At 42.1% G+C, this 24078-nt stretch overlaps 1 protein-coding gene across 3 annotated transcripts in view; it reads right to left on the bottom strand.

The window, feature by feature from the left end:
* The window catches only part of acox3 (acyl-CoA oxidase 3, pristanoyl), a 30359-nt gene extending 6305 nt beyond the window's left edge, over positions 1-24054 (bottom strand). Inside the window, exons 1-17 of one of the 3 annotated variants that reach the window (XM_024373359.2) lie at positions 23812-24054; positions 23157-23319; positions 22750-22983; positions 22023-22097; positions 21571-21660; positions 19805-19948; positions 19539-19627; positions 19021-19117; positions 17567-17749; positions 16845-16967; positions 16620-16740; positions 16286-16408; positions 15867-15980; positions 9070-9185; positions 3089-3263; positions 2762-2829; positions 2353-2439 (exon numbers count right to left, since the gene is read on the bottom strand). In XM_024373359.2, the coding sequence (XP_024229127.1) occupies positions 2353-2439; positions 2762-2829; positions 3089-3263; positions 9070-9185; positions 15867-15980; positions 16286-16408; positions 16620-16740; positions 16845-16967; positions 17567-17749; positions 19021-19117; positions 19539-19627; positions 19805-19948; positions 21571-21660; positions 22023-22097; positions 22750-22983; positions 23157-23319; positions 23812-23906 (2097 nt within the window). In that variant the 5' untranslated portion in view covers positions 23907-24054. The other 2 variants (XM_024373360.2, XM_024373361.2) reach the window with 2 other exon arrangements.
* Positions 24055-24078: the final 24 nt, after the last annotated feature.

Below are 24078 nucleotides of genomic sequence, written 5' to 3'. Positions count from 1 at the left end.
AAGCTCGCTGTCGGCATTCCAATTAATCCCAAAGGTGTTCGATGGGGTTGAGTTCAGGGCTCTGTGCAGGCCAGTCAAGTTCTTCCACACCGATCTCAACAAACCATTTCTGTATGGACCTCACTTTGTGGACGAGGGCATTGTCATGCTGAAGCAGGAAAGGGCCTTCTCCAAACTGTTGCCACAAAGTTGGAAGCACAGAATCGTCTAGAATGTCATTGTATGTTGTAGCGTTTAGATTTCCTAGCCCGAACCATGAAAAATAGCCTCAGACCATTATTCCTCCTCCACGAAACTTTAACAGTTTCAACTATGGATTGGGGCAGGTAGCGTTCTCTTGGCATCATCCAAACCCAGATTCTTCCGTCGGACTGCCAGATGGTGAAGCGTGATTCGTCACTCCAGAGAACGCAATTCCACTGCTCCAGAATCCAATGGCGGTGAGCTTTACACCACTCCAGCCGATGCTTGGCATTGCACATGGTGATCTTAGGCTTGTGTGCGGCTGCTTGACCATGGAAGCTCCCGACGAAAAGTTATTGTGCCGACGTTGCTTCCAGAGGCAGTTTGGAACTCGGTACTGAGTGCTGCAACTGATGATTTTTACGTGCTGCGCACTTCAGCACTCGGAGGTCCCGTTCTGTGAGCTTGTGTGGCCTACCACTTCGCGGCTGAGCCATTGTTGCTCCTAGCCATTTCCACTTCACAGTAGCAGCACTTACAGTTGACTGGAGCAGCTCTAGAAGGGCAGAAATCTGACAAACTGACTTGTTGGAAAAGTGACATCCTATGACGGTGCCACGTTGAAAGTCACTGAGCTCTTCAGTAAGGACATTCTACTGCCAATGTTTCTTTATGGAGATTGCATGGCTGGGTGCTCGAATTTATACACCTGTCAGCAACAGGTGTGGCTGAAATAGCCAAATCCACTAATCTGAAGGGGTGTCCACACACTTTTGCGTATATAGTGTGTGTCTCAAACACACTAAAGCTAAATGTCAAAATCTAAATGTTTCTTATACAGCACACAGCCAGGGAGCAGAGAGGGTCAGACTCACACCATTGCGTGAGGTTGGAAGGAAATGCCATTGCTTCAACGACACCATAAAACAACCCTAATTCAGTTAAACGTCTGCTTTGAAACTTGCACCTGTGACCATGCATTAATAGCAACACCAACAACATTTTATAGCAATGCTACTAGCAAAAGCAGGTAAGACAAACACTATTCTTGCTACTACCAGTAGTACCATTACTAATACTACCACCAGCACTACTACAACAGAACTCCATCTCATGCTTCTGTGACTGTTCTGTTGTTCTACTATTAGTGTCACTATTAAATAACAATGATGATAAATATATTGATTAATGATCTATTTAGATTTGCTTACAATTGTACAGATTTATTGTACTACTCAGCTCAGCTAGGAAGGCATGTTTATCCCACTCTCTCCAGGTCCAGTATTGTGTGTGTGTGTGTGTGTGTGTGTGTGTGTACTGTCCTGCCAACGAAAGCAGCTGTGAGTCTTCACAGAGTGAAAACAAAGCATCCATTTTCTGAGCCCAGAAAGACAAGGGGAGCATTTGAAAGCCAGACTCCTAACAAAACAGATGACACACACACACAGTTAAAGGTCATACACACACACTGCGACATCGTGCCTCCTTAGTAATGCATTATCCTGGCGGACACACCCACCCACCCACACACACACACAGTCCCTCCCCAACCTCACTCCTGGCTGACACACTTGGGCCTGTATGTTTATAGGTTTGGGTCAGTGTGTTTACTGGAAGATGACAGCAGCCTCTGTAACTCTCCTCTTGCTCTATTCCAGTAAAAAAAGTGTTCCATCCTTTAAGAGTAGGTTAATAGCAGAACACTCTGTATTGTTTTATTGAGACATTTTGTTGTTTGGACCATTGTGATGGTCTACGTGGAAACTCAGTGTCTCAAACATTGTTGTTGTGTCTCCACAGACTCTTCAAACACAAGAGCACTGTCTGAGTGCATGGATGAATAGGTTACTAGCATTACTCAAACAGACATGATTTAATCAATGGATGAGTATTAAGCCTAGTGTTATTCGTTATCCAAACAGCCATTAAACTCGGGTAAATGAGTAAGACCAGACAAGTGTGTGTGTGTGTGTAATGCTTTGTTCCTGCAAGTTAAGCAGCTATAGGTCCACGATCTCATTCGGCTGCTCTGTTTCTATTCTAACCTTTCATATTTCCATTTTTGTATAGTGAGTTGTGACAGTGTCTAAAATGTACTTTAAAATGCACCGGATCAGGATTAGATATGACTCTGGCGCTGACACATTTCACACGTCGGTCTTGTCTTACCTCCCCGTCCGCATTGCCAATGGGTGAGTTGAGGATGAAGTCAGGAGGGGCAACGGCGTCCACCAAAGCTATGGCCTCGTCCTTCAGCTGTTAGAGGGCGAGAAGGAGAGAGGGACTAATGGGAAGAATGGAGGGAGAGACAGAAAGAGTATACACACAGACAAACACAGTGATGGTTCTCTAAAGAGCGCACACTGCAAGCCAATAAACACCTATGAGGTCATCCCCCTCAGTCCTCCAAACATATGAATAAAATCATCACTTTAACTCAAGACCACTCAATACCGTTTAAATTCAAATAGATTTTTAACTGTATTAAACATACATGCCCAAGTGTATACCTAGGTATGGTACAGAAACGGTATGAAAATCTGGATACCGCCCAACCCTAGTTTATATGAGAACTGACCTGAGAGCAGAGGGTAAGGATGGCCTGCTGGATCCAATCAGCTGGCTCCCAACCAGAGAAATAACCCCCTGGAGGAACACAACAACAACACACTGAATATAATACATAATCAGGCATGCTTAACTCTCACAAGGATACAGTCTTTAGGAGATGTATGACTCAAGTGTCTCCGGGTAGGAGTGTTGATCTAGGATCAGGCCTACCTGGTCCATGTTATCTTATTCATTATTATGTAAAAAGGTAAACTGATCCTAGATCAGACCCTATATGAATATGGGGAAGTCAAACTTGAATGAGAAAGACGGCCAGCACTCAAATGAACCTGACCCTGGTACAGCGTGGCCATGTGGTTGCTGAGGGTCCACAGGCTGTAGAGGGCACAGAGCTGTTTAAGAACTGGTCTGAGGACAGCCGGTGTGTCCTCATCATGGGTCTGGTCGTGGAACCTCTGCACCACGGTGTGCTCTATGTACACGATGGACAAGGAACGGCAGTAGAACACCTGGATATGCACAGACACACACGTATGCAAACACAGAGAGCGCAATGTTTGGAAATGTAAAAAGCTACTTGTACTAACACTGTAGGAATGACAAAAAGTGACAAGTTATACTAGTTAAATGTACGTACGCATAGAGAGAGCAAGAGAAAAAAAGTGTTACTAGATTCCAATTTCCAAACACTGCAGGTTTGAGAGTGAACCAAACACACACAAACCCCAATCCACTACCCCCCCTCGAGTTATCATAACCCCCATTCTCAGTCCTGGTATTAAATTGTGTGTCTGTGCCTCTCCCCCGGTTTGGCCTTGACTGGGTGATGCCCACCCTTCCTGTTCCATGTCGGCAGAGAGAACACAGACCCTCTCCCACGCCTCTGAACTCCTCTACCGCTCTGCCAAGGTCGCTGTGTTCCCCGCCTAGTCCCCTGGTCTGGGTACGAGAGAACTCTGGATCTGCCTCCTCTCTGCATGTCATTTCACACAAGACCTGGGTTCAAATAGTATTTGCTTAATTTCCAATACTTTTAGCTGAGCTTGATGAGCATAATTGAGCTTGCCTGCGCAGCAGAACCAAAGGAACTGACGGAAAAGTCCCAAAAGTGCAAACTCCAACCCATCTGGCACTCTCAAACCAGGCTCAAGCAAAGGCTCAACTATTTGAACCCAGGTGTGGGTATGAGATCTCTCTCTGGCTGTACCTCCTCTGTGGACTCTCTGGCTGTACGCCCCCCCCTCCCTTCCTTCCATTAGGTCAGTCAGTCCATATGTCCCTCTATTGCAATGGGTGGAGTAATCATCGGTAATGGACAAATATTTTAGAAAAATACTAAAAACACTGACACTTAATAGAGCGAATATGAAAACAAACTTCCTTTGGTCATAATGTGGCACCATAGTGGAGTTCAAATTTGTTTTGGTCATACACTCTTGAAAAAAAGGGTTATTGAGAATTTCTTTGAAGTGCGCAATGGTTCTAGGTAACACTATTTCTACTCCAATAACCTTTTTCTTGGAGAGGGTTCTTCGCTGTCTGAATGGTTGCAACGGACCCTTTTTCTAGCCGCAGTGGGTTCGGTTCCTATGGGGGGTTTTCATTGCAGGCAATCATGAATTAGCCTACCCTATTGGTATGAAGTAGTCTTATCAGACATTAACCATGCAATAACTGGAGCCAGCCAGCAACATATGAAATATGTCAAAACACATTCTGATAGATCTGATAAACGCATTTGTTATTAGGCAAGTGTGAGTTGACACTATAGCCGTCTTTAGCTAATCCTTGTTCTAAGCCAACCGGATACAGGGTTCGGGTTAGGACAACACCACAGCCATACACGCTGAGCCAACTGGCCTAGGGAAGCTGCCAAAGCAAACGCTCACTCTTCACACACTAGAGCTGGGCGATATGGACAAAAATCCATATCAAGATAAATTGACTGAATTATCACGATAACAATACATTTAAAGATTTAATTTGCAGCAGTTTATTGATTTTTTATTACCCTTACAACTATTTTTAATTTTGTAGCTATCAATTGTCACAATAACAAAACAATTAAAAATTAAAAAAAAAAAAAATATTAAAATCACCCATATTAGCAAGCTTACTTAATTTCAAACTTCACATTTCTCTAGTAGGGCCCTATAGGCTATTTTATAGTAATTAACAATAACATCAAAATGTCCATGATAAGTGGTTGGTGTCGATAATTGTCGGTTTATTGTCCCAGCTCTAAAGAGCACACACACGCGCATCCTTTAAAGAAGAGAGAAGATAAGAGACAGAGAAGAGACATGATAAGACAGAAAATACTCTGGTCTTCTTTCTTTCTCTCGCTCTCCCCCTCCTCGCTCTCTCAGAGTGTCAGTGGTAACAGATGTCTTCCTGACTTCAGCACATTCCTAATGTTGGTTCCATAAGAAACTCCAGCAGTCTCATCAGTGTTCTGTTCCATCAATCTCATCTACTCTAAACTTCCTCTCCTACAGTCACACCTGGAGTATCAAAGACTTTCCAGAGGAGAAAAAGGACTGCACTCAGTCATCTTTTTGGGATAGTTTCCCAAATTGAAAACCTGTGTGCATGAAACCCAATTTCCGTGTATATTTCCCATTGACATGAGCGCGTGATTGAAAACCGAAGTCTGAGTTAGGCACAGACATATCCCTTGACAACAGCCCTGATATAGATAGATATATATCTAAGATTGTGTGTTTGAATCCCAAGTTAGGATTTTGGGCCTATAAACTGATACTGAATACAGCTCAACTGACATTGCATTGTATGAAACAAGCACATGCACACGCAAAAGACCCTCGATTCGTAATGACACGTGCTCAATGGAAGGCTAAACCTGTCAAACTCCGTAAGGATGCATGCTCGACCCAAGATGTGTTTATATTTACATTATTACACACTACCGTAGCTGCATCTTTACAGTCTTAACATTGCTCGAAACCATCTGTTTTGTGTTATTATATCATAGAACCATTAGATAATTCAGAGTGCAGTGCTGTGGGGTCATGTTGTGATGGGGTGTGTTCTTCTCGGACATCCTGTATTGTGACTGCAACAGTATCTACTGGAACGTGGGAGCCTTGCCTTCATGGACTATATGGGGAGGAGAGAGTTGATGGAGCTGAAATATATTCACCATGCCGTCACGTTAAATATTATAAAGCACTAAAAATACCCAAATGATCAGGAGAGATCATTGGACTAAGCCTTATTATAGTTGATACGTGACTGTATAATGTCAAGAACCAGGTTTCCATCCAACGCTTTTATGCAAGTGGAGTACAAGACAGGTTGATGGAAATAGCAAATTTGTCTGTAAACTTTCCAAATGTTGGCAAAACAATACGCTAGACAGGGTGGGATCTTTTTGTGTTTGTACAATTATTTATGCGAGAAATGGTGGTGGAAATGGCTTTATGTGCAAATATTGATATAATAACCATCATATCGAAATTTGGAGTCACGCGATTACACATTGTGTGGTCGTCCCACTACGACTCGAGAAAGAATGCAGTTTAAGGCTACAGATTAAATAAGTTACGATGATCTTCAAAGGGTGGTGAAATTGCACGGTGATGAGCTTGACGCTCCTTTCCAATAAATATTGAGGGTCTTATTCTGGTGAAGTGATGATTGATGCCTGGCTTATCTCGCTCTTGTCCATAACAATCTCATCATGTAGGCTAGCCAACCCGCACTGTATCTGCAAGCTGTTCGCTAGAGCGGGGGATTTCAAACTTTTCTTGCCCAGGGACCCCCCCACCCAGGCACTCCGGCGACCCAAAATGTTGCCGTTATAAAGGTAATTTTTTACAATAAAAAAATATCTATATGTATTGAGCTGAGATAAAAATGTTGCAGTTTTGGAGCTAATTTCCAGCAATTCTACACAGTTTGGCATAGAGTTGAGAGACAATTTATTTGTTTTTAAAGGTTATTTCCTGCAATTCAATGCATTTTTCCATGGCTAAAATGCTGTATTCCTCTGCTCAAACATTATAACAAAATCAATGGCCATGTGGCCTGAATGCCTGGTTTTGGGAATTTTCAATTCTTCCTGACTAACTTTTATTTGATTGTTAGTTCTCACACACACACACACACACACACACACACACACACACACACCCACCTTTATTTAACCAGGTAGGCGAGTTGAGAACAAGTTCTCATTTACAACTGTGACCTGGCCAAGATATAGCAAAGCAGTACAACAACACAGAGTTACACATGGAATAAACAAAATGTACAGTCAATAACACAATAGAAAAAAATCTATATACAGTGTGTGCAAATGAGGTAAGATTAGGGTTAGGCCGTAGTGGCGAAGTAATTACAATTTAGCAATTAAACACTGGAGTGATGGATGAGGTAGTTGGGTGGGCTAATTACAGATGGGCTATGTACAGGTGAAATGATCTGTAAGCTACTCTGACAGCTGATGCTTGAAGTTAATGAGGGAGATATAAGTCTCCAGCTTCAGTGATTTTTGCAATTCGTTCCAGTCATTGGCAGCAGAGAACTGGAAGGAAAGGCGGCCAAAGGAGGAGTTGGCTTTGGGGGTGACCAGTGAAATATACCTGCTGGAGTGCGTGCTACGGGTGGGTGCTGCTATGGTGACCAGTGAGCTGAGATAAGGCAGGGCTTTACCTAGCAAAGACCTATAGATGACCTGGAGCCAGTGGGTTTGGCGACGAATGAAGCGAGGGCCAGCCAACGAGAGCATACAGGTCACAGTGGTGGGTAGTATATGGGGCTTTGGTGACAAATCAGACGGCACTGTGATAGACTGCATCCAATTTGTTGAGTAGAGTGTTGGAGGCTATTTTGTAGATGACGTCGCCGAAGTCGAGGATCGGTAGGATAGTCCGTTTTACGAGGGTATGTTTGGCAGCATGAGTGAAGGATGCTTTGTTGCAAAATAGGAAGCCGATTCTAGATTTAACTTTGGATTGGAGATGCTTAATGTGAGTCTAGAAGGAGAGTTTACAGTCTAACCAGACACCTAGGTATTTGTAGTTGTCCACATATTCTAAGTCAGAACCGTCCAGAGTAGTGATGCTAGACGGGCGGATCAGAGAATCACCAGCAGCAAGAGCGACATCATTGATGTATACAGAGAAAAGAGTCAGCCCGAGAATTGAACCCTGTGGCACCCCCATCGAGACTGCCAGAGGTCCGGACAACAGTCCCTCCGATTTGGCACACTGAACTCTGTCTGAGAAGTAGTTGGTGAACCAGGCGAGGCGGTCATAAATATATCTATTAGTTCAATATATTTTCTGCATACGTTCTGTTTTTTTGTCATTTAAGTTGACACAAACTGTTTTTCCATCCTAAAAATGACCACAGCGTGCCTAAGAATTTTCTATACAGAAAAAAACCTGTAATTAGCTCAGATTACTGTCATTTCCTCTATATTAAAGCGATAGTTCGATATTTTGGCATTGAAGTCCTTTATCTACTTCCCAGAGTCGGATGAACAGGAAAAGCTAGCATGCTGTTCCTGTAGACTTCCAGTCACTGCGCTATTGCTAGTTAGCATTGGCTCGTGAAACTACCTATAACTTCCTTCAAAACGGATGCAGAGACATAAAAATGGTATACACGATAGTATTCTGTTACAGCTAGCGATATTCATAAAATAATTTGTCCCCCAAAAATACTATAATAACTTTGCGGATCCCCTGCAGTCCCGCCACAGACCCCTAGTGGGGTGTGGACTACAGTTTGAAAACCCCTGGGCTATAGCGCATGAGCCAAGACCAAACTGGGCACATTTGCTATATATAGCATTAGTTTTTGTGACAAAAACATGGGTAGAGTTGAATGCAACGGAAACCCATTTAATTTAATTTTTTTTGTATTCGGTACATGGGAATTTAACCGCAAAAGTAATTTTTATGTGCACTACGTCATGAGGCACAGCCTTTCATCTGCAACAAGTCAATTTGATGGAAACCTCTCTGGTGGGAAAATGCGCATATTGTTTTAGAATATTTACATGAAAATCTTTCACCAATTGGATGGAAACCTAGCTAATGACTGTTCTAGAAGCACTTGGTTGATACACGTGCCTGTAGAGAAGCAGATAGCCCAGAACTACAGTATCTTATGAGGACCATTCAGCTTCTGAAATGCAATGACATCAATGTAAAAACAGCTGTATAAATGTTAAAATAAAATCATGAAAGTGATGATGGTGATGAAAGTGGAGGACCAGTAGTTTAGTGTTTTATCTGACCTTGCTCAGTCCCCTCCTGCTGTGTGTCTGTGTGTACCATTTACCTGGCTGTTGTTGCGGGCCTCAAAGTCAGCCTTCCCAGAAGCCTTTTCCTTAGCCACTCTCCTCTCGCTCTCTCTCAGTAGGAAACACACCAGCCATTTATACGCTGCCAACGGCACTGAGGTGGAAAGAGAGACAAGGAAATATGTTAGGCTTCAGATCATAAAAACACAGATGTCAACCGCTAATATTATTTATTCCGTTATTTTATATACAATATTAAATCATGGAAGACATGAAAAAGCTTTCTAGTGTTAAAAACACAGATTTCATCAAGGAATATTTACAATATGAGCGTATTAAAAAGGAAACGAGTTTGACTTCAGAGATTATCAGGTAATATTTCAAATATGAACTTATGGAAGAGTATCAAGAAAGATTTCCAATGCATAGGGTATCAATTCAACTTTTTGTTCTCTATCATAATACACTTAATCTTCTAGCAAGTCATGGAACAGCTCTTGGACAACCCTGTCATAGTCTGTTAGAAATCAAAAAGTCAGATCACATAGAAGAAGTAGTGAGGGACTAACCTGAATCCTTCTGACCATGATAACACTGTTTTATTGGGCTAGCTTTATAAGGAGTGGGGGTTGAGCGAGTGCAGGTATGTGTGTGTGTGTGACAGTTGTTTTTACAGTTTCTAGGGCCAAGGAATGCAGAGGAGTGTGTAACATGATGATGAATAACAACAAACATATGATCCTGGAATGATTATTAGGAGGATATGAGAAGCTTTATGGTTGTAAGGTTTGGAGACGCAGGAACACACACACTAACCAGAGACATTGAGAACATTGAAGGGTCAGAGAAGGAAATAATTATAACAGGAGAATATTGGGGATAGGGCTGTCCCAGAAAAAAAAAAAATCTTTGTCGACCAATCGATTAAACCTGTATTTTCCATATATTGACACAGCAGATGTGTTTTTAATCAAATCAACTATATTCACTGAGCTTGTCTGATGCTTTAAGCACACTGTTTGATTAAATAATTAAGACACACAAATGACTAGAGGGAGTCCGACCAGCAATTTGATTTGATCGTGCCTGCCGGGCTCAGACTTGCTGAGCTGTGTTATTTTTTATTTTTTTGAAAAGACAGCAGAGTGACTGTGCTTAGCACCGGTCGCTCTCTCCTCCCTGCTGCAGCGACCACCACAGAATATCCACAGTGTTTATCGTGCTGTCCGTGTTGCTGAAGCTGCAATATAATTCCAGCTATTTCGGACTGAAAAGTTCTATTACCGAAATCCCTCATTTGTTTAGGAAAAACATTTCCAATTCCTTCCATCCTTGCACTCTTTAGGTGACACATGTATGTATCGCATGCATGTGCCCAAAGACCTATTCGCACGGGACTAGTAGTATTACTAGAGAACGTAGGTTATGTAATTTTTACTCCAGAATGTCCATTATTCCAGGACAATTCAGACAGGCTAAGTTTTTTCTCCAAACTGTCCCCTCTAATTCTTCATTTTGTCCAATTAGATTGACTGTAATGACAGAAGCCTGGTGGTTTTTATTCTAGGTGTTGAAATATCGTTTCTTCACATGTCCAGGTGATTGGGCCACACTGATAGCCCGAGTTGGAATTCCGAGTTGAATAACCGTTCAGAACGATTTACCAGTCGGATCTAGTCCCCCCCCCAAAGTTCCCAGTTGTTTTGAACACGGCATTACATTGTAACTATGGTACCTCAGGATCGCCAGGCCAGACCGCCCTTTCCAGGGGTTTATTTTTATTCAGCATATAAACTTCTCCTGTGTTTGCCCCCATGTATTGATAAATCCCCCATCATAGTAATATTTCCTGCATCATATCCCCACGATAACTTCCCCCATTTCTACCCCCATGGACTTGAAACCCCCTCACAAATTAAATGAACCCCCACACAAACCCCCATGAAATGGTTTCATCCCTGTTTAGTGTTCGCGCTACAGTTGGAATTTGGGTCGATTCTCTAGGAGGTGATAACATTTTATTTGCTTTGTAATTTGTCAAAAAACGGTAAACGACTTGTCAAGTCATGTGCTCCGGTTCTTGTATACACTAACGCGTACATCGAAGAGTTGTAATATGCCGAAAATTGGCCAAACTAAGTTAATATTTCAGGCAATGGACGCAGCCATCTTTGACTTTGTTTATTTGCGTCTTTTAGTGAATGGCATTCTGGGATTAGGGAGTTTTTGCTTGTTTTACATAAACGAACATGCCTGACACCATAAAGAATTTAGCTGCTGTTAGATACGTGTCAACTAAGCTCTTTTCTAAACAATTGTACATTTCTCCCTAGTGCTCACCAGAGATGGGGTACATTGTAAACAGTCTAGCTGTTTGTTCACTAACATGCTTTTAGTTTTTTTGTTATTTAGACAGGTTTGTGGAATGAGTTTGGCTGTGGATATATTCTGTGTGATGTTTGGATGATGAAGTTCACATTTATCGTTTACAATAAAAGGTGAAATTTAGGGATACAGTTGTGAAGTCCTTTATTTACCATCAGTACAAAACATTGTTTAGATGCTTTTCAGACAATGCTGTTTAGACACGATTGTTGCCATACTTCTGTTGCTACTGTTCATCATAAATATAATTGCACTAGAATTTAAATTATTATATATATTTAAAAAAAATAATAATATGTTTTAGTATTTTCTTGTTAATAGCTGTGTTCTGTTTTGTATGATGTGACAATGTAAATTGTTGATTTGTACTTTGAATAATAAATGGGGAATAAAAAAAATAAAATGTAACGGTATGCTGCAAGGACCATTCAACAAGGATCACAAATATGTGATCGTATGCGTTAAACGGTTCAAATATATATTTCCCAGAGCACTGACAAGCATATTTGGAAAAATGCGTATTTTCCTGATGAAATCAGGCTCATTTTTTGGTTCTGAATGAAAGTTGAAAATAAGTCATTTATAGAAGTCTATGTTTGGACCAAATCAAGGCTGGTCTAGGCCGAACCAAATATAACATCTATGATTGGTTCAGATTTGGTATGAACCAGACCAAAAACCATCGTCTGTGGTTGTGGAAATCAAGGCCAGTCCGGAACTGCACTGAAAAAAGACGTCCAAAAGGCATCGGTCCGTGATTACTAAGGTGTAGCCTACAGTGTTGATTGAAATACAATTTTAAGAATGCCCTTCTATGTGGTAAGCCTACCATTTGTAAAACACACACAAAAAAAATTATTGGCTTGTGCGTACTAGGGTGTAGCCTACCATGCCCATCCATGTGGTAGGCCCACCGTTTGTAAAACAGGCCATTGCATTGGCTTCATTAGTCCTGATTCCTGTGACATATTCAAAGTTTAAATAGCAAAATTGATATCAGCTGGCCAACATTATCAGGAGTTATCGCGAGACTATTTGCAATGTGTTTACACAGCGGGAAATGCTTAAGTATTTTATTTTTCACTATGATCATCTTGTCAATAAATCGGCGGACACAAACTTGAAACCAATGATCACGACAATGGGTTGAAACTCCTGGACAACAATTGTGATTGTCCATTCCATATTGTCCAGACTACTTTGACCTTTGACCGGTCTGTCCTGTTTTAGAATATGTTGCTTTGATAACATGACAGCTCATTTTGTATTTGATTGAGCGCCATTTAGGTTAGGCTATTTGATCGGAGAAACCTGCATGATGTAAAAAGTGTCCGGTCTCATTACATTGTCACACATTTTATCTCCAGCCTGTAGGTTACAGAAAGGCCACATACGCTATCTGCTGCATGATTTATAGGAGTTTTTTTTTTTTTGGGACTGAACATCGGTGGAGCGCTGCAGAGTTGCTTTTGTCGAACAGCACCCTGGAGAGATGCGCTGAGAATGGACTAGAAAAATATTTTTGGCCCCTGCCTTTCACAAAGTGGGCCCTGCTTATCAAAGGGCGACATCTGCGCTCACCTAAAAAGCCCATATGCCCCAGGATGAGAGAAATTGCCATTGGTTTTTTGGCAGAATTATGTGAGGTTTTGTGTGTTGTTGTTGGAGGTGCGTTTTGGTCAGTTTAGCTCAGAGAATGCCTTCCCAATTCATTTTCTGCCATAGGCGGCCGCCTAATCCTGCCTAAACAGCGGGCAGACCGTGCCTATAGCATACCATGATCACATCAATAAACTGGTTATAACAAACTCTGAACACCATAACACATGTGACAGCAAAATGGAGGATGTGACAAATACACTCAAAAGGGGGAATATTTACAGGTTCCTCAGGAGGTAAAAAATAAAGTCAGATGTGTGGAATAAATGTGACTAGTTGTGGAAAATACTGGAGATCAAGAAAAATAAGATAAGGAGCAAGCGCTGTGTGCATATTGTGTGTGCCAAACAGGTGCTGTATAGATTACAATATAATTTCTCTGACCATTTGGAACAATGTAAACAACACAAAACATAGTATAAGTATAAGCACACCAGAGAGTCTGTTGTAATGGTATTTTTTGTTAACCCTTATTACAGCAAAGGCTAAAAACAGTTGCATTCATTCTTGAATGAAATTTCCTGAAATGCAACGGTTTATTTATTGTTTAAGCCAATTATTCAAGGCTCACTTTATTTTAAAACTAAAATGCCTGACTGCATTTCAAAATCATGAGTGACTCCTGTGCTGTGTGATGACATGAATGAATTAATGATTGATACAGTAGCCTATAGAAGTATTGAAATATAAGCCTATGTAAATTACGGTATGAAGACTAAACAGGATGTGCTCTAAGGCCTATAGCTCAATTGTGGTTATACAAGGCTGCTATACTAAGCCTACTAATGATAATGACATGACCTATTATTATAACGACGATCATAATAATTGTAATAATAACAACAAGGGAGATCAAGAAAAAGTGTTACTATTTGGAACAGTGTAAGCACTAAATCAATTCTAAAATACCAGAGGCTGTTATTATTATTATTTTTTAAAAGGGTACAGACTTCATTACAGCAAAGCACAGGTTGAAAACAGCCGAATGTGTTAAAGGGTTTACTTGACATGTCGTTGCATGAGGTTTGGTGCTAACGGGATCACTAGGCTAATGAACAAACACTCAAAAACAGCCCACAGAAGCAGAATCTGCCTTATTTCTGTAGATGTATATGGATGATTTATAAGGCCAGGCACATTAAACAGTTAGGCTGTTGATTATAGACCTAATTAAGTTTCCTCTAGTCACTTTTCTCAGACAATAAGGCAAGAGCTGTTTTCACACCTCATTCTGCTTCTGCATTGTTCTCAACACCAATTTGCTGGTTAACTTTGCTATTATGCACATAGCAACATGGTCTAGAAAAAGACGGCAGTTCAACAGCGTAGTGTTTCAGAACCGTGGACAGCGACCACTACCCAAGGAGGGAGAAAGCACATTTGTTTTAAATATTATTTTTATTAGTGTTGCACCATTGTATATGGTTATATTACATAAGAACAATTTCAGTGGCACGTCATAGATTGATGGACTGCCATCCCCACGCCCTCCACAATGGATCAGTCCACTCAGCACGAATCAGACAGGTGTCATCTTGTACACCATATTACATTTTTCTTTGTCACTGCTCGACTACAGAAATTTTGGTTAACCAACAGCCTACAATCAACCAGTCGACTAAATGGGGTCAGCCCTAATTGGGGAGCTTTAGAGTTTAAGATTTAGTGTTCAGATGATGTTAGTTTACAGGAACCTTCATTTTTCAAGTTTAACATAATTCACTTTTGAAGGAGTAAAAATAAGAACAAAAGTTGGTCATCAACGTGATGAGAATGAGATACTCCTTTAGGGAGCACTGTGGTGGTGCCGTTGTCGGGCGACTGCATTCGAACGGCACATCCCAGCATAACAGGACGAGATGACCATCTCTATAACAATGACAGTAAGTCACCAGCATGCGTTAACAACCAACTCAGTTAACACAGTGTTGGACGCAACTGAAGCACGTGTCTTGAACGTTACTCCACCTACTCCTTCTTATGAGACAGACGCATTTGCTTGGCCTTCACTGTGGCAACACAAACAGTACGATGGTGACAGACAGCGACCCGACCCGGTACACAAAATGGCCGCCTTTATTTCCCCCCTTCCTGGTTCCAATTCAGCCAATTAGCTGGCAGAGTAGACCTCGGTTGCTCGTAGACCAGCGGCACCCTCTGTGGTATATGTGAATAAATGGACCAGATGTTTTGCAGATGTGTGTGTTTGTGAATATATGTATATGTGTGCCATATGAGGAAAGAGGCTTTAACCAAGGTTCACATTATCTGTTCCCCCTCTTAGATTGAGGCTGTCTGGACGGCTTTTACCTCTGAAGGGCATTCATTCAGTCACACAGCAGCATGCAAAACACAGCTGAAGCCGGTGTGTGTGTGTGCACGTATCTGTGTTTGATTCAACACGTTCTATTTGCGTTGGTTTAGATTGCTTTTTTTGAATTTAGATCATTTTGTTCCAGCCCTCTATAATTAAAGCTATATTACAATAGAAAAGATGGGGATTTTGTGACGGCTTCAAACAGGCACTTCCAGGGGCAGCTTGCCCTGGCGGGGGAATGGGGGTCCTTCAGAGGGTCAGTATGGTTTCGCTTGCCTTCTACCAGATGTGACAACTGGAAAGCGGGTGTTATCTCTGGCATCATGACAAATAGCTTTCCAGTAGTATAACAACACTGGGCATCTTACATAACTGACTGGCCATGGGCAATTTCTGCACAGAGTAGTGACTAGAGAGAGTTGTGTGTGTTGTAGCTGTAGAGACAAGTGTGTGTGTGTGTGTGTGTGTTGTTACCTGCAGAGTCCATGCACTCCTCCACCGACGTTGCCGTGAACCTGGTCTCCAGAATGCTGTCAAAGTCTTCCAGGAAGTTGACAGACTCTAGTGGAGACTCAATCCTCACTCCATCTACAACGAACAAATAATAGTTGATAAGACATTTATAAGCAGCTTATGGTAACACAATCCTCACTCCATCTACAAAAACAGCAACAAAACCAGCACATAAAACAGTGAGACAAACAGTTAACATTCCAAACTCATGCGTAAAATCTAAATATTTAAATGGCACACAAATAATGTGCCCAGTGTCTTTAGGATTTCACAGTTACTCTGAAACTGATATGTAATGATATACAAAGCAGTTCCATAATGGTTTATAAAGCATTTAGAAGCAGACCATGAAACAAAGTGTTCCTGGTGTTAATACTAACCTTGTTGTTTGGCGTGTAGTTGGCTGAGGAGGTAGTTGCTGGTCTGCTGCAGGAGCACGTTGTTGTCTCCCTCATATGTACAGTTAGGGTCGTTGTCATCCCTGATGCTCCCCAGACGATTCACTACAAGGGAGTCAACATCCAGCATCATTATTAGGAGACAGATTTGATGTGGATTAGGGTTAGGGTTGTGGTTGAGGCAAGGGTCGAATTGGGATGTGGACATGAAGTTAGGGTTGAGGCTGGGGTTAGGGTTGAACTAGGATGTGGACATGAAGTTAGGGTTGTGTTGGAGCTAGGGTTTTATTTTTATATTATTATATGTGTGACTTACTGGCCAGGTATCCGTGTCCTCCGCAGGCCTCACGGCACTCTTGGATACCCCTCTGAGCCGTCCAGGACCCCAGGGGCTTACTGGAGCAGGAGATGGCATGGATCTCTCTGCCCAGCTCCGCCTAGTTAAAACACATACCGCAAAGAACTAACTATGGGTGTTTGTGTATCTTTTTCGCTCTCCCCTCTCTCGCCATCTCGGTCCCCCCCTCCTTCCCTTCCTTACCTGTCTGTCGCTATTGTCCTTCATCATCATACCGATCTGGAACTCCACAAAGTTCCCGAAGATGGATTTAGAGAAGTAGTCCAGAGCGTACACGGCCGCCAGGTAAGGGATCAGACGCCATTGCTGCAACCAGACAAAAGGATACCGAGTCAGTTGCACAATTGAATACATTCAAACCCAAATGTGCCTTCCGCATTTAACCCAACACATCTGAATAAGAGAGGTGTGGAGTGCTGCCTTAATCAACGTCATTGGCGCCCGGGGAGCAGTTATTGTTGGGTGTTAATTGCTTTGCTCAAGAACGGCAGATTTTTCCACCTTGTTGACTGGAGGATTCGAACCAGCGACCTTTCCATTACTGGCCCAATGCTCTTAACCACAAGGCTAACTGCCTACAACAGGGTACCTTTAAAAAACAAAATAGCTTTAGATTTTCTGATTTATTAAGAAAGCTAAACGCATGTATTTTTAGTTGTTGAGTAAATCTTTCTAAAAAAAGTTATTTCTGGATATTTAGGCAAATTAGCTGGCTAACTCATTGATCCTGCTTTGTAGCATACCCCACTGGGGTCCAAAGAAAACGTATTTAACCTTCAATGGAATGATTATTAGGGACACATATCCTCAGGAATGTCTCTGGAAAAATGGGGGGAAACTCCTGGCTTATACCTATGTCCACCAACCTAACCTAACCAACTGAAAGGTCCATAATTGTACATTACCTGGAGCTGGTACTCTATGACAGGAATCTCCTGGTCGTCTTTAGGTCCAAACTGGTGTCGGGTGGCAGAAAAACGGATAGCTACAGTCATGGCTAGCTTCAGGTTGACCACAGCCATTCTGGAGATGGAGACTCTGCCCCCCGACAGGGCACCCAGGGAAGCCCCGAAACGCTTGTTAGGGTCCTGGGGGCCAGAGAGAGGAGGGAGGGAGGGATTAACGTTGAGTTTTAGAATATTAACATTCAGTTTTTCTATAGTTTCATAGTTTATTTCTGGGAGCCCTTAAATAAACTTTGAAAAATAGGGCTTATGCAAGAGTGTAAAACTCAGTAAAACTAAGTAAGTATTCACTTAAAATCTGATTCTGGAGGGAAATCCCACTCAAAGACTAAATCAAATGATTAACTCCCCTTACATTTCTCATGTGTACAGAAGCATTTTCCAACCCTTCCCTCACCCTTTCTTTCTCACGCCTTCTTCCTTTCAGCTCATAATTACCAATTAAACCAGCAGTGAAAAGGTACCAATTTTGACCAGCATGCAGGGCCTTGCTGAGGATCCAATCCTAACTCCTGTATTATACTTAAATGCTTATTCTATACAACTGAGCCGTTTAAGTTTGTATTCTTATCTTTTATTATGTGTTATTGTTGTTCCATTGTCGAGAAGGAACATGCAAGTAAGCATTCCGTTGAACAATGTGAACCATGCGTATCCCATAGACATGACTAATAAAACTTGAAACGGCAACGAACCACAGAACAATTAAGGCCTACCTCCTCCCCGAGTCATTATTTGTTTCCTCAGACCATGTTGTGTCCTCAGAAGCCTCCTCAGACCAAGTTGTGTCCTCAGAAGCCTCCTCAGACCAAGTTGTTTCCTCAGAAGCCTCCTCAGACCAAGTTGTTTCCTCAGAAGCCTCCTCAGACCAAGTTGTTTCCTCAGAAGCCTCCTCAGACCAAGTTGTTTCCTCAGAAGCCTCCTCAGACCAAGTTCCCATCATTCAAGAGAACCCAGAGAGCCCTGGTATTTTCTTTTGACATGTTTGTCTAACCCATCCATGTTTGTGTGTGTGTGCGTTCACATGTGTCGCGTCAAACCCATCCATGTTTGTTTGGAACAAAAACAGATTAAAGAGTCTTACTGTGAGATCAGGCGTGGCTGTCTGAAGACTACGAACCAGAATGTTTGTATATACGTTTTAATTTGACATCCCATCACTGTCACGACTGTGTAGAGTCTAGCCAAGTTATTTAGAAGGTTGGAGTTGGAATCCGGGCTAGAACTTTACAACGCCAAACTATTTTTCTCTGAGCCGGAGAAGAACAGAATAAATATATATTTGATCATAGTCGTACTCGTAGTTTGTTGTAAAAATGTGATTTCTACTTCCTCCCTTATATATTTTTTCCCAGAGAGGAACAAAAGCTATTCATGCGTGTGTGTTTCCTCACCTTAAAAGGTGTGACGTAGTGTCCTTCAGGGGTGACATCACCGGTCTTATTCAGCATATTCTCTCGAGGGATTCGGACATTGTGAAACACCGCAAACCTGGTACGGGAAACAAAAGGCTCAGACTTTTGTGCAGGTCTATCTTAGGAATACATTTCAAATCATAGTTAGTGTGGTGATGCATACAGTACAGCCCAGTTCTAAGCACTAGTACTGTAGAAATCCTGCACACCCTGGAAGAGAATATGAAAACATTCATTAAAAAGAACATTCTCATGGTTGAAACATCTGTTCCATAGGACATTGTGGAAGTTCTAGGGTAATTTAAATGTAGGATGGATTCAACTGCCCTCTGGTGGTCTTGCGAAGTGTCACCACCAAAGTTCACAATGAATATTACTCTCTATTTAGTAATATTATTACTGGTGCTCATTTTGACTGAATGCCATAGAATGCAGTGGTGTGTTGAGGTGAAATGCATTGTTTAAATTCACAATAAAACATATGGTATTGAACTTACCCATTGTCCAGTCCATTCTGGCCGAGCTTCTTGCCCATATCTCCAACAATTACTCCTGGCATTGCCAGCAGAGTCTTGGGATCTCTGACCTGTCAAACACATTATTTTAGGTTACAATATCACAGTTTCACCAGCAAAGATAGTAGAAGCATGTTTTAGTTTTAAAATGTAAGATTTGTTTTTGGAAAATCATAAAGGATTGCTAACTCTGAGGACACAAAGTAGTACATGTATGCAAAAGGTTCATTTAAATAAGCTCCCTGTACCTGAACTATGAAGGAGTGCAGGCCGTGACAGGCTCCGTCGGGGGTGTAGAGCTGGGCGAACACCACAGCGTGTGTAGCCGTCTTCCCCAGGTTCCCCACCCAGAACTTGGCAGCCTCAAAATCAGGGGAATGAATCACAAACTCCTGAAAGAGAGAGTTCACTTGAGTATAGTGTATTCTTAGTACAGACACACACATATATATATATATATATATATACATACACACACTGCTCAAAAAAATAAAGGGAACACTTAAACAACACAATGTAACTCCAAGTCAATCACACTTCTGTAAAATCAAACTGTCCACTTAGGAAGCAACACTGATTGACAATAAATTTCACATGCTGTTGTGCAAATGGAATAGACAACAGGTGGAAATTATAGGCATTTAGCAAGACACCCCCAATAAAGGATTGGTTCTGCAGGTGGGGACCACAGACCACTTCTCAGTTCCTATGCTTCCTGGCTAATGTTTTGGTCACTTCTGAATGCTGGCGGTGCTTTCACTCTAGTGGTAGCATGAGACGGAGTCTATAACCCACACACGTGGCTCAGGTAGTGCAGCTCATCCAGGATGGCACATCAATGCGAGATGCGCCTTTGTGCAAGGAGGAGCACTGCCAGAGCCCTGCAAAATGACCTCCAGCAGGCCACAAATGTGCATGTGTCTGCTCAAACGGTCAGAAACAAACTCCATGGGGGTGGTATGAGGGCCCGACGTCCACAGGTGGGGGTTGTGCTTACAGCCCAACACCGTGCAGGACGTTTGGCATTTGCCAGAGAACACCAAGATTTGCAAATTCGTCACTGGCGCTGTGCTCTTCACAGATGAAAGCAGGTTCACACTGAGCACATGTGACAGACGTGACAGAGTCTGGAGACGACGTGGAGAACGTTCTGCTGCCTGCAACATCCTCCAGCATGACCGGTTTGGCGGTGGGTCAGTCATGGTGTGGGGTGGCATTTCTTTGGGGGGGCCGCACAGCCTGCCATGTGCTCGCCAGAGGTAGCCTGACTGCCATTAGGTACTGAGATGAGATCCTCAGACCCCTTGTGAGACCATATGCTGGTGTGGTTGACCCTGGGTTCCTCCTAATGCAAGACAATGCTAGACCTCATGTGGCTGGAGTGTGTCAGCAGTTCCTGCAAGACGAAGGCATTGATGTTATGGACTGGCCCACCCGTTCCCCAGACCTGAATCCAATTGAGCACATCTGGGACATCATGTCTCGCTCCATCCACCAACGCCACGTTGCACCACAGACTGTCCAGGAGTTGGCGGATGCTTTAGTCCAGGTCTGGGAGGAGATCCTGCAGGAGACCATCCGCCACCTCATCAGGAGCATGCCCAGGCGTTGTAGGGAGGTCATACAGGCACGTGGAGGCCACACACACTACTGAACCTAATTTTGACTTGTTTTAAGGACATTACATCAAAGTTGGATCAGCCTGTAGTGTGAGTTTCCACTTTAATTTTGAGTGTGATTCCAAATCCAGACCTCCATGGGTTGATAAATTTGATTGCCATTGAATATTTGTGTGATTTTGTTGTCAGCACATTCAACTATGTAAAGAAAAAAGTATTTAATAAGAATATTTCATTCATTCAGATCTAGGATGTGTTATTTTAGTGTTCCCTTTATTTTTTTGAGCAAAGCAAAAGGCATTAAAATAAAAAAGGAGACTGACACATTCAAAATCTACAGATGAAATAATTCAATATTCCGTATAGAATACGGTTCTAATGGAGTCAGAGGCCACCTGTGTGCTGGGATCATACTTGGCTGTGGTCCTCATAGCTCTGGTATTGCTGCCATGGCTCAGCTCTGTCAATGCAAAGCATCCAAACGTCTGTGGACAGTCAAACAACAACAGGTGCAGCTTAGGACGTGGGACACCACAACAGTTACATTGTATTTCAACAGCTTTGTGTGACTGGGATACATTTTTTTGAAATAGAGAAATGGTCTGTTGTATAATTATTAAATAACCATTTGTGTAAGAAGTAGTATTTTAGTTACAGCATTCTAGTGAGAGTCTATGCATAGCTAGCAGCATAGAGGTCAAAGAGCATACTTGCATAACACACTGAAAGGCAATAACCTGCCACTATAAAGAACAATGAAATCACTTTTAAGATGTGTTTACATTGAATCCAATACATTTGAAAGGGAGATATCAATTCATGTGAATGCTGATGATTGTTTGTTTACCATCATGTCCTCTGTATCCTGCACAAACTGGCTGTGTCTCTGGGATCCGGAGTTGGCCACAGTCGCACCAAACATCTGAAACAGAGCATGAATATGATTATACTATAACCTCTCATATCATTACTCGAGAAGATACATGCATAATGTCATACTGTACAGAGGTTCAACAACATGCATATGACTAAAGGTCAAGGCTTAGAGGCAATAGATAGACTTGTATGGGAGGTCATCAAAGTGAGTGGGTTAACTCACTTTCACAGTCCCCAAATCCAGTACAAATTCAGTATTATATAGAGCCATTAATGCATGGAACTCCACTCCATATTGCTCAAATGAACAGCAAACCTGTTTTTTTTTTAACAGGTAAAGCAGCACCTCACGGCGCAACGTCTCTCCCTATTTGACCTAGATAGTTTGTGTGTATTGATATGTAGGCTACGTGTGCCTTTAAAAAAATGATGTAGTTCTGTCCTTGAGCTGTTCTTGACATAATACAGAACTCAATAGACATGTTTCATGTGCACCCCAGGAAGAGTAGCTGCTGCTTTTGCAGCAGCTAATGGGGGATCCTAATAAAACACCAAAACTTAGGGTCGTAACTACTGACAACCCTCACCCCTTTGTTGAGGGAGAACTTAACCCCCAGTAACCAGTTGTACATGTCCAGACAGTTCTTGAGCACTCTCTATCTAACTCTCTCTCCCTCCATCCATCCATCTAAACTCACCCCTTTGTTGAGGAAGTACTTGGCGCCCAATGACCAATCGTACATGCCCAGACAGTCATTGAGCACTACCGTCCTCCACGGGTTCGCCATGATGTCATCGCGTGTCAAGAAGTCATACCGGAACAGCTGTTTACACCGTCTGAAAGTGACCTCACGCATCCTCTCCGTTGACATGTCCTCGCCGGACTGCCGGGCGAAGATAGGGTCATTCTCCAACATCCGGAACACGTGTTGCTGTGGAATTGTGGGAGAAAATATTACAAAGTGACTTGTGTAAGATATTCCTCTAAGAATAGGTCTAACAGTCAGTTTCCTTTGTCAGATTTTCTTTACATAGCCCAGAGCTTTCTATTTGCAAATAGAAGGCTCTGACATGGCCTACCCTTAATGCTCATTACAAAGCCTACCTTAAATGCTAGCATGTCCTCTCCCTCAAGGAACATGACCATCTCTTTCCAGTTGAAGGATGCTTTCTTTCTGTATATGTCCAGAGGTCCACTAGGGAAGTCAGGCAGACCCATCTCCATCTTGTCACTCCGGTCGTACTTAGCCTTGGTGTAGCTGTGGACACTCATTATATTATGTAAGGCACTTTAATAAAAAGAACAAGATGCTTAGCTAGCTGGATAACATTATTAAGAACCTGCAGAGAGAGAGAGCACGCCATGGCAGTGGAGGACACGTGTTGTGTAGTTCAAAAGTCCCTTCCAGACAATCAGCTATGTAGAGCAAGGGTCAATTTCTGACAAAACCATGCATGATATCACGTAGACTTGCTCTACCAGCAAATAGCTGTCACCCTCATAATATTAATTGTCACAATCACCTAGACTACATCAACGTGCCATTTTGTTGACACCAACAGGCAAATAAACAAAAAACGTTCATAATAGAACACAGCTCTGTTCTGCATGAGAACTCACCGCGTGTCATAATTTCACGGCTTCCACTGCGTATAATGTCTATTTTCTATTATGCAGCACATCCATAGCTTATAACACATTTTTTCTAACTTCATGAGAAGCAAAATCTTAGAAAATGCCGAAAATATGCTACCCTTACCTGCACTTTACCCTGCACCGCTTAAGATAGGTCATAAATGACGCGATGCAGTGCGACGAGTTTCGTGTGTTGTCAGTCGAGACGGTTTTTAGCATAAATTCGCTTTGCCTCACTGTTCTTCCTTTGCACCTCTTATAGACTATAAAACATTTATTTCAATAGTTGTATTTGAATGTGAAATGAAAGTAAAAAATAATTTAAAAAAATAAATATGTATTACTGCCATCCCTTTCTGTTAAAAGCGATGTTATTTTCTTGAAACCGGAA

Source organism: Oncorhynchus tshawytscha, linkage group LG15, assembly GCF_018296145.1.
Source record: "Oncorhynchus tshawytscha isolate Ot180627B linkage group LG15, Otsh_v2.0, whole genome shotgun sequence".
Classification (NCBI taxonomy): Eukaryota; Metazoa; Chordata; class Actinopteri; order Salmoniformes; family Salmonidae; genus Oncorhynchus; species Oncorhynchus tshawytscha.
This window is presented reverse-complemented; position numbering and strand designations above follow the sequence as displayed.